The sequence below is a fragment of the Meriones unguiculatus genome, chromosome 1 (assembly GCF_030254825.1).
Source record: "Meriones unguiculatus strain TT.TT164.6M chromosome 1, Bangor_MerUng_6.1, whole genome shotgun sequence".
In the NCBI taxonomy this organism is placed as follows: domain Eukaryota; kingdom Metazoa; phylum Chordata; class Mammalia; order Rodentia; family Muridae; genus Meriones; species Meriones unguiculatus.
The window spans coordinates 69865897-69876929 of NC_083349.1; the positions used below are offsets into that span (position 1 = coordinate 69865897).

Genomic DNA, 11033 nt, shown 5'->3' on the forward strand with positions numbered 1-11033 from the left:
ATTTCTTGGATGTTTTGTGTCAGGAACTTTGTAGATTTAATATTTTCTTTGACAGATGTATCGATTCTTCAATTACATTTTACATGCCAGAGATTCTCTCGATTCCATCTCTTGTATTCTGTGGGGATGCTTTTGTCTGTAGTTCCTGTTTTCTTCTTTAGGTTTTCCTTTTCCAGGATTTCCTCAGTTTGTGTTTTCTTTATTGATTTTTGAACCATTTTGTTGATTATCTTCATTGTTTGATTCTATTTTCCCATACTTCTTTAAAGAAGTTATTAATTTCTTCTTTAAAGGCTTCTATTATCTTTGTAAGATTGGATTTAAGGTTGTCTTCTTGTGCTTTAGTTGTGTTAGGAAATCCAGAGCTTGCTGCACTAGGGTAGCTGGGCTCTGGTGGTGCCATATTGCCCTGTCTCTTGTTGATTGCATTCTTACACCAGCCTTTAGCCATCTGCTTGTCCCTGGTGTTGGCTGGGTGTTCATGTTGCCAACAGGACTCCTTGAGGAGGCAGACAGAGCCCTGGGCCTGACAGTGGAGCTCAGGGGGCAGCACACTACTCACCTCTGCTGCTGTGCCCCACGTGGACCTGAATGTTCTTGGGCCCCATAGGCCTCCTCAGGAAAGCAGACAGAGCCATGGGCCTAAAGATGGAGCTTCAGGGACAGTGTGCAGCTCACTGCTGCTGGCTGTGCCCCAGGGAGACCCAGCAGGCAGGGGATTGGCAGGAAGAGGTCTAATGTGGATGTTTCTGGGGTCGGGAAGGCCTCCTCAGGAAGGCAGGTTCATATGAAGGTCTTTCTTCCAAATGAGGTCACCTTACGAGCTTTCAGGTAGACTGGCTTTGTGGGATGGGGGGGGCACTGTCCAATCCAGTATGCTGTAAGGTAAAAATTTCCAACTAAACTAGCTCATATCAAAAGGCTTTGTCTATAACTGGTAAGGTTAAATGAGACCCTTCAGCTATCAGGCTCAGATAGATCCAGGGACTGACATGATGTCTTGGGATTTCATCTCTATTTCTTAGTTCCTTGACCCTGTGCTCCACTGGCAGGAAACATGCTTCTCTCTAGCAATATGGTTAGAATCGTCTTCAGTGCCTCAAGGCTACCATTGTCCCTACAATCAGACCCAGTAGAAAGAGGACTGTACTTTTCTCTTGGTTCTCTAGGAAATCTCCAGCAGACTCTGTGGTTTGGGTATCAGGCTGGTTTTTTTAACACAGGTTTGTGCAAGAAATAGAGTTGTAATTGGTAAGACTTGCCTTGAGAGTTACAATGGGTAGGACTTGGTTCCTCCAATGGAACCAAGAAGAAGCCCACCACACGGCAGGTTGGAGGGACAGTGCTGGGTGTGCCAGCCCTCCTGCACTCCAGGTGCAGGGACAGTGAGGGCACTGCAGGCATTCTTCCTGGACAGTGGCCAGTAGCTAAGCACACACTGTGTCTGTGTACAGGGGTCACAGTGTACATCCCAGGTGGCTTCAGCCCTCAGTCTACTAGACTCACATGATCCCCCTGCCTCAGCTTTGAAAGCTGCTGGAACTTGGTGCTTGCACCACCACACCCTGCACAAGCATTTGTTATTATTATTTTTTTAACAGCTCTGCCAGGTTCTATGTCAGAGGGATACAAAAGATAAAAGAGATTTAGGCTGTGGAAAGGCCACTTTTTACCAGAGAAAACTTCACAGAAACAGAAAATCAGATACCTGTGTGGTTAGCATAGTGGGAAGCAAAGCACAGGGAAATCCAGGCTTGAGGTGGCACAGTCCGGAAGCCTTATTAGAGGGTGCCATAGATCAAAGACCCGGTGTGGAAGCACAGTGACTCAGCCTAAAAGTGTTTTCTGGTTACAAATAATAGAAGACCCAAATCAAACAGTCCTGAAAAATGAAGTTAATTTATTTTTCTCCTATTAATCAAAGTTCAAAGGAAGGGTGGCTTGCTATAGAAGTTTATCGTGCCTTCGGGGTGGGGTCCATGGGCCAGCTTGTTTCTTAGGTTGACTTCCTCGTGAAAATAAAATGGCTGCCACAGATGCAGACCTAACATCTGCATTGCATGCTGTTTGGGTGACCCATCCTTCACAGCAATAATGGGGCTTCCTTCCCTCTGCTAGGCTGGCTCACGTCACCATAGCCAGGGAGATGGAGTGGTACACTGGCCATCGTGGCTTAGGTCACACCTCTGCCTTTGGAGCCAGGGGTGGCATGGGGTGATTGTCAGGATGCAGAGTGGCCTGGGCAGCTTGCCAAGACCTCCTGGCCAGCTCTGCTCATGAGCACTCACACAGCAGCCTCGGCTGAAGAAGCTCCTGGGTTTTCAGTGAGAAGACTTACAACCAGTTGGATGCAGAAGGAACCCAGCTTTTGGCAGATAGGATAACTGAGGGGTAATCCTCAGTTGCTACCAAGCCTTCTGTCGAAGGCTGCTCATAGTTAAAAGGGACAAACCCACTCCTCCACGTTGTCCTTTGGTCTCCACATGGACACTGTAGCGTACACACAGGAGTGAATAAGTAAATAAATAAATATAATTTCAAAATTTATACTAAAAAAAACAACGTTTGAAGATAAAGAAACAAAAACTAATCTTCAAGGAAGGAGCTGTGAGCCATCGTCAGACCTTGATTTCTGGGATATGTGCACCCCAAGCCTCACTGTGCTCACGTGGGTGCTCCCCTTGACTAAGAGGGGCCAGTAGTTATGCTGTGCTCACAAGCAGTCCCCAGACCGCATCACCTCAGATCAAATCTGCTGTAGATCCAGGAGAAGCCATGGATATTGATCCTTGAGGTGACAGGCCTGGGGTGCAGGTCCTGTGCCCTGTCACTGCCCCTCTGGAACATTCAGGCTCAACATCAGAAGAGAGAAACAGGGGTCGCATTAAAGGATGGAATACCAAAAGTCAGCTGCTTCCGTGCCGTGTTAATGCACCACGCCAAGGACCAGGGCAGGGCAGGGCTGTGGGGTGTAGAGGAGAAACTGGACACTTTGGGAAGTGCCGTGAAGAGTGCCTGCTGCACGCAGTCCCCGCGCCCCTCAGGCAGGAGGATGTCAGGTAGCTGCCTGCCTCCTTCCCTTGAACCAGCCTTCCCTGCTTCTGCATGCCACACACAAGAGCTGGTTCCAGAAGGGGAGGAGACTGGCAATGGAAGACTAACTGCTCCCTGGGTTCCACATAGGATCAGTTTTTTCAATAATACTGTGTGAGTTTAACCTCAAAGTAAATGGTTAATTCATCTTATATCAACAGCACTGTGATTCATAATGTAAACTTGGAGAATTTTTGATGTTTCAGGCCCACATTCCTTTTAATTTGCCTCTGCATTCTTTTAAAGCCACAGTGTGCTCACTTGATAGAATGCAGCATGCAAATGCACGGGTTTCTGCCTGGAGGCAATTTAGCCTGGCTGGTTCAGTGGATGTCTGCTTTCAAGTGTGTACTCTTTCTTAAATTATTTACTGGGTAAACACACTTTGCATTTTCAAAAGGGACATTAAGACTGCTTGCCGCTGCCCTGCTGAAACACAAGGCCCTTCCCCAGCGTTCCGAGCCGCTCCTTGGGGCTGCCCCTGAAGTTCTCTTCTGGCTGGCTTAGCAGACTTCCTTGACCTGACTGGCTTTTCTGATTCCTCCCAACTCTTCACCTCTGCATTCGTCTCTGTTGCCCAGAGCAATTGGGACTGGCCAGCAGCAATGGCCAGTAACTGTTCCCCAGGCTCCCTCACAGGCTGGGTCTGCAACTGCCGGCCATTGCTTCCCCTTTCCCTGCTGGCTCGGCCCTTCTCACCCAGGTGGCTCATTTCCTGTGCCCAGAGAGGTATTTGCTGAAGGCCTTCATAGTCCAAAGCTGGGTTGATGACCTGGCCAGTTGGGCTTACCCACAGCACCCTGTGTTCCACCTCTTTCTGTTCTTCTGCTCCCTTCATCTAATTGTCTGGCATCCCTTTCTGTAGGAGCCCCGATGTCTTCCACTGGCACACACTCAGGAGCCTGAATGGCCAGTCCTTCCTCTAGCTTCTGAGAGAAGAGCCAGGACTGCTCGGAGAAGGCACTGTAGTGTGTAGCTTCACCTTTAGGGGCTCATTTCAACTTTCACTTTCATCCTTTTCTACCCTGATATTTTCCTGCAAATTGAATTAGCCCAGATTTCTCCTACATTCCCCCTAGAATGGGACAATGGTAGTTCCCAGGAGCAACACTCTGTCATTACATTCCTTGGAGATTTAGTTCTCTGTCCTGCTCCCAAGTGCCCGCCATTGCATGATGTCCCAGCTTTAAAGATGAATGCTACATGTTCCCTGAAAGATGGCTGCATCTAAGTGGCAGAGGGGTCGTCACAGGGACACAAGTTGGCATGAGTGCACGGGGAGGGGAAAGCTAAGAAGAGCTAAGATTCGTGTGTGCTTATTACCATGTTCCAGATTAAACTAGTAACGCCCGTACCTAACCTTCCTGCATGTCTGTCTTGGATGCCTGGGGCCCTCGTCCCACAAGTGAAACAGTCGCCGTTCATGCTGTATAAGAGCCACGCTACCACAGGTTGAAGTTTTCTTGCTTTGAATCTATCTTACTACTGAGACTCAGTTTTGCTGATTTCCTTTGTGAATCTGACACGGGTAACAGGTAAATAGAGATTTCAATGATGACTTCCAAAAAACGGGACCATTCTGAAGACTGGCCTCCCTTCCAGAGAAAAGGAGAAAACCCAGCTTGAGAGGTAAAGGAGCCTAAATAGGTCCCAGTCAGCATTCCTAATTAGCTTCCCTTTAATAAACTGAAATCCTGTTCTTATTTACTTATTGAGTGGGACAGAGAATCCTTCCTGCCTCCTGGGTAAATATGGCCTGTTAAGTCTGAGTTAGCTGTCATCACAGAAGAATTAATGTCAGGCACAGGCTTTCTAGTGGGACAAGAAGAAATAGACAAGACAGATCCTCACCAAGCCTCATGTGATAAATGAGGACGGAGCGCACCATTCATCTCCTATGAGAAAAACGGACATGAGCACTAAAGCAGTTTTGCGGAAGACGTGTTAGCAAATGGCGATCATTTTGTAGCCTGTCAGGAAGAGAGGGAGCCCGACCTGTTAGGGCCCCGGGGGATCAGGCCACTCTAATGGGATAGAATCCATCTACCCATGACGAAGAAAGGGTGGGTGGGAAGGATGCCACGAAAGCCACAACCTGTCGTCATCCTCCATCTGGCTGCAGGGACCCTCTGAGGGTCCTCTGAAATGCAAAGAACCACTCCCTGCTCCAGTGGAGGCCTGACTCAGCCCCACATCCTCCTCCCTGTGGAAGACCCTGTCCAAGGTCCCTCGTGCACAGGAGGACACAGAACTCTGCACGTACCTCTGGAATGGAGTTGCTGCAGGCTTGAAGCTGGTGGGCAGCCGGCTAGACAGCCAGCCTCTCTGCGTTTCTATTTCCGTGCGCTCAGTGAGAGCAGCGAGCGTGGGCGAGGCGGTTTGACCCAGGTTCCCTTTGAAAGACTCAACAAAGCATTGTGGTGTGCGACCTCTTTTCTCCGAATGAGGTAACAAATTATGAAATCACTTCAGCGGAAGCACGCTGCAGGCATCCAGAGAGGGTGTCTCCTCAGCTTGTCTTTCTGAGGTCAGTATCTGCAGAGCTGCACCCAGGGACCAGTAGCCCCTACAGGGCCCACCCAAAGCAGCTTGCCAGGCACTTTGAGGACATTCTGTTTGCTCTCACTTCCATCTTTTTTGTACCAGGGAGCATATGTAACATTTCCTCCTGGCTTGACGAAGCCAAGGACTGACAGGTGATGGCTTCACAACCCAAGCTGCAAGTTTGACACTTGCTTCTTAATCCTATCCTCTCCCTGCTAAGTCTCTCTCTTTTCCTGGGGTGCTTTTGTTCAGGTAAGTACCTCACTGACACATATTTCCTTGGAATCTTTTCCTTTCATAGGAACACTGAAAAAAAAAAAAAGTGAGGTTTGTCTCACATCGAAATTAGAAAGATGCTCACATGGGTCCTGATCATTTAGAGAGCCTACGTGGTACCCGGATCCTGGGGAGCCCTGATTGCTGTAGCTTTCTGGTTAGCATTCTCTGACTGCAAGCACTGCAGAGTTGTTCATAAAAAAAAAAAAAAAAAAAAAAAGCTGTGAGTGTGTATGCCTGTGTCTGGGTGCACACACACAGACTCTGCCTGCCAGACGGTGGTTTCTTTAGCCACATTGGCTTGGGCAGCGTGTCAGAATTCTGATCATTCTTCCATGTGCATTTCTATTCTGTCTCCCACAGAATCATCCAAAACCGCATCCTGCTCGTCATCCTGGGGATCATCGTGGTCATCACCATCCTGACGGCCATCACGTTTTTTGTCAAAGGACACTGATGCATCCGCTCTCCCGTGATAAACAGTGATCTTGGCTTTGTCCTGAGTAATTAAGACAAAATGGTCACATGAATCATTCTTTGCATTGACAGGCCCCAGGTGGCCCTCTGTCTCTCCCTTACCACTGTTCAGCTAGAGTGCAGAGAGTGTACAGACATCTCCGATTCCTGTCTGCATGTGGGTTGGTTTCCTTTCTGAGGTTAGTCTTTGTCCAGATTTGTTGTTTTCTAAAGGTAAAGGTGAATGCTTACTTGCCTTTAGGTAATGTCATCTGCTGTCCAAAATAGCTTTGGTAACATTCTTCCTTGTCTTGTGGGCATGCCTGGGGCCACAGTCTGAGAGAGGGCATGGCGACTCAGTCATGGGAGCTTCTGTGTATCACGTCCCTCTCTTTACCAAATAGTCTTTCTGTGATGTCCATGGATAAGAAAAGTCAGAGGCCAGAGCCAGTGTGCAGCTCCAGCAGGCCAGCCCCACCCTTCCCAGCCTAAAGAATGCTGCCATCCTGTCCATGCAACTTTATGCACAGGAGTGGATTTACTGTCCCTATACAGGAAGCAGGCTTAGCACTCTCCCTGGTTTTTTTATTGCGTATATATGTATGTGTGTGTATATTTTGCCCAAGAATTTTTTTTTTGTTGAAGCTGCTCAATGTCCACTTGTCCCAGCTTTGGTTACTGACTACAAGAAATATTTCCTTGACTTCCCCAAATGCCGTGCACACTGGAATTTGCTGGTAGCATGAGAACTTGCACAGTATTTAACTGTGACCTCATCTTCCCTGACCTGTGTAAGCACTTCTGTATCTTCTCCATTTTAATATGAGCTCAGTCAGCAGCAGCCCTCATACATGCAAAAGGTCTGGGGTTCTCTCCATATCCCTGCCTGTGGGAAGGCAGTATGAGTACTTTAGAGAATATGAGCAGGACTGCTCTGCCGGTATGAAGTGTGCAATGTGGTGATAAAAACGGGAGAATCCTATAGGTCAGTCCACTAGGGGGAAAACAAAACGAAACAGAACATGGCGGGAAATGCCCACTAACCTCCTTTCTGAGAATGAGAAATTGCAGAGTGCTACAAAAGAACCATGTGGGTTTTTACGAAAACTGTTAACACTTCCTCGGCTCTCCATGTATTCAAACTCTGTCACACCTTGTGATTTTCTTCCCTTTCCTTCTGTCTGAGGTGACCAGGAATTATGTTCAAAATGAGTTCATTTGTGATCGGGCTTCAGTTTCCCAAGCTGAGGTCATTTCCTCTCTAGTCATGTTACAAATGTGTTTTTCTTAAGACTTCTTAGTCACTTCTATGTCTGTACTATCTTTTTAAATATAATTGGAAGCTTTGAATTCTTGAAAAGCAAATCTGTTCTCTTCATAAAAAAATGCTAATAAGCACCTGTGCTCATGGAGTAAGAGCATGCTGCATTTGATTCCCCCACCACACACACATTCATTCAGAAGAGAACCATTATAAAGTAGAGAAGAAATGCAAAATCCGCCAGAGGAATTGTGCCTGTGGAAAAAGGCCAGGGCCTGTATGTTTTCAGATAAATCATTTATCATTATGTGTAAATAAAGGTGTAGTCTCTGTGTTGGAAGGATTGCATGGGATTTTGGCCGAACAAAGTAGGACAGCAAAGGAGATGGGCTGGAAGCTACGCTAACTTTCCTGTCAGTTAAAGGGACCTGCTCAGCAAGAGCTTTTTATTCTGATAACTGAATTCTGGACATCCTAAACTTATGGGGGAAATATTAAAAGCAAGAAGGCAACCTCAGTCTGTACCACTGCTGCTAGTGAAATAGACCATCACCTCTGGTGGCTCCTCGGAAATTACAGTTCTTCGTTAAGGTACACCTGTGTTCAAAGCTGTGTCTCGCACCTTCCTCCATCCTCCACACAGCTCCTTCCCAAGCCCCCCAACAAGCCAGGTGGAGCTGAGCGCTGTCCCCTGCTGGCCCTAGGCCTTTCCCTGAAGCCTCTGTGCTGGCTGAAGCAGGTGGAGTGAGGAGAAAGGAGAGCACTTGCTCCTCACTGCTCAGGGCTTTCTCTGCTGAGTCCTCTTTTGGCTACTGCTAGTGATTGTGGCCCAGCTCAACCTTGGGAGCAGCAGTCTGTGAACATGTAGCCTTTGACCTAGCCGTTCCATCGCATCCCCTGGCAAGTGGCCTCCACCCTCAGGCCAGGCCCAGGGGAGGTGGACACTGGTCTGAGAGTCCTGACCACCCTCTGGCCTCCTGATGCCAGGGGAGAACATGGAGGAGCCCTGAGCCCCCAGGGAAGGAAGAGTCCACAAACCTGAAGCGGGTGTCTGTGTGGAAGATCCTGGGTTCAGATTATGTGGGCTTTAGTTGTTGACTGCTTCTGAAGTGGGAAGCCTTTGTTTAAAAGTATGTGGGAGTAGGGGAAGGATGAGGTGACAACATGGAGGAGGAAGAAGAGGAGGAAGCCCTCGCCATATAAAATTCATGCAGACTAAACAGTTTCTCTGACACTATAAATAAAGTGGATGCAACCCTGGCTCCAGAATCAAAAGCAATTTAATTAGAGTCTCTTAAGTTGTAAAGAGTTTTTAAATGTTCCGTGTTGAAGGCGGATGCCTGCAGATGCAGTGGGCCTGACGTCAGCGGCCAGGCCTGGGCTGCCAGGCCATTTGCTATTCTGTTTCAGGCACGCTGGATTGTCTTATTTTGGAACCCGCTTGGTGGGGGGTTTGCTTTGCTACTGCTTCTGAGCCCTGAGCTTCAAAGGCTGAAATTAATGGCGAACAAAATTGTGCGGCTCTGGCCGTCCCATGCGGGGCAAGCCCATTGAGGGTTATCATTAAGTAAAGAAATAAAGAGGGGGAAAAAGCCTGCCTGCTCCAAAAACCTCATCAGATAATGACCTTAGTGATTGGGTTTTCATTACCAAACAGCATCCAGAGATTACCAACTCATGGAGAAGGGAGGAGGGAAAGAAAGGAAGACGATGCAACCTCTGTCTCCCTCCCTCTCTTTTTTTTTCTTTTTCTTTCTTTCTTTTTTTTTTTTTTTTTTTTTTTGCACATCTTTTCTTTAAAACTGTCAGATCATTTCAGTATTTCAAATCCGAGGAAAACAGCCTGCCTGCTGCTGTATTTGAAGTTGTAATGGTGTCAAAAAGTCACGACTGACTGACAGCCGTCAGTCCCAGAGGGGCTCATTAAATCATAAAAACTTGACAAGGAAATAATTGCGCATGGCCAGCGACTTGGCGCCTGTTTAGACGGTTTTATTGTCTTTCATTATCAGTCCCCACCATTACGTTCATTAACAAATTGCATTAAACAACTGTTAAGGGCTAATGATTTGTTTATCGCGTTTTTATTATTATTATTTAAACATTAGCTGTGTCATGTGGTACCCCGGAAGCCTCTTGCCATCGTCTGACTGAATATTTTTCCACTCCGAGCCCTGGGTACTGTTGGAATATGAAATAGATTATTCATTACTCTCCTCTTTGCCACTGATTTGGTTTCATGTAGTGTCTTCCACAGAGAAAGATGAAAACTTGTCAAAAATAGGTTATATCTTACTCGAAGGGGCAACAATAGCAGCAGGTACAGGCACACTTTAATATTTAATTAAGGTTGATGTTAGCCCCTTCAATGACTTCAGGTCTAAGTTACATTTAAATGCGGAAGAGAAAAATAATTGTTCTTAATTTGCAACCTGTTCAGCAGGCATTCTTCGGCAGACTTACTGGAAATTTAGAGGGGAATTTTTAAATAATAAAATTTCCCATCATAAATATTTATAGTAGTTTGTCTACGTAGCTGAGAATTAGGTGCAAGTGACGATTTCCTCATCACTTCAGTGTGAACTGCTCAGCCTCTCTGGGGCCTCTGTGCTTAGGAATAGAGGTGCCAAATCGTGTCTGGAGGAGTACTGGCCAGGGACTGTAGGTTGGTTGTGGCCCATACTGCCTTCAAAGGAATGCTGAGTCCCCAGCCCAGGGGCCACTTGCCTTCCCCTTCATCGGAGCGGAGCGTGTGGTTGGGAGACCTGGCTGCAGTGAGGGCAAGCAGGGCAGGCTTAAAGACAGCTGGGTGAGCCTGGAGGCTGGCACAGGAAGGTGTGCTGGGGGGGTGGTCTCAGGCCTCTGTGCAGTCAGTTGGAGCTCATTACAACCACACTTCCCTAATGGGCGCAGGATCAGCCCCGTGCAAGGATTGACCTTCCACCCTTCTCCTTTCTGGGGCTTGCTGTTGGTGAATTGATCGGCTTTTCCATGGGCTGTAACCTCAAGGGGCCGAGAGAACAAAGGCCTAGCATGGTCAGGAGTGAGTGGATTCCTCTGCCATATATAGCCCCTTGTGTCTGCTCACAGTTTGCTTGTACGTGTAATGGTGGCAGCCACAGCCCTCAGAGCTGTGGTGCGAGAGTACCCTTTCTCCACCCTGTTCCAAGTCCTCCTCTCCAATCCCTTAGACTGTGAGTCTGAGCGGAAGAGGTTGTATGCTCCTCGCTTGGTGCTCTAGGTCTGTGTAGCGTCACCCTCCAAGGCCAGCTGGTCCTGCAGAAGTCATGTGCCGGCCAAGCAGGCATCAGACCTCCTGTCAGGTCTCCTTGACCCCTGTGGATGTAGGTCTGGAGGGCCTCCAGGCTCTAGTCCATATTAGTCCCATGACAAGTCACCTCTC

At 47.7% G+C, this 11033-nt stretch overlaps 1 protein-coding gene across 7 annotated transcripts in view; it reads left to right on the forward strand.

The window, feature by feature from the left end:
• Positions 1-9695, forward strand: part of Vti1a (vesicle transport through interaction with t-SNAREs 1A) — a 310414-nt gene extending 300719 nt beyond the window's left edge. For all 7 annotated transcript variants that reach the window (XM_060391259.1, XM_060391236.1, XM_060391261.1 and 4 more), the window contains one exon: positions 6277-9695. Coding sequence is in view for 4 of the 7 variants with exons in the window: in XM_060391236.1 (XP_060247219.1) it covers positions 6277-6370 (94 nt within the window). In the remaining 3 variants the exon portion in view is untranslated. The remainder of the gene's footprint in view (positions 1-6276) is intronic.
• The last annotated feature ends 1338 nt before the right edge of the window (positions 9696-11033 follow it).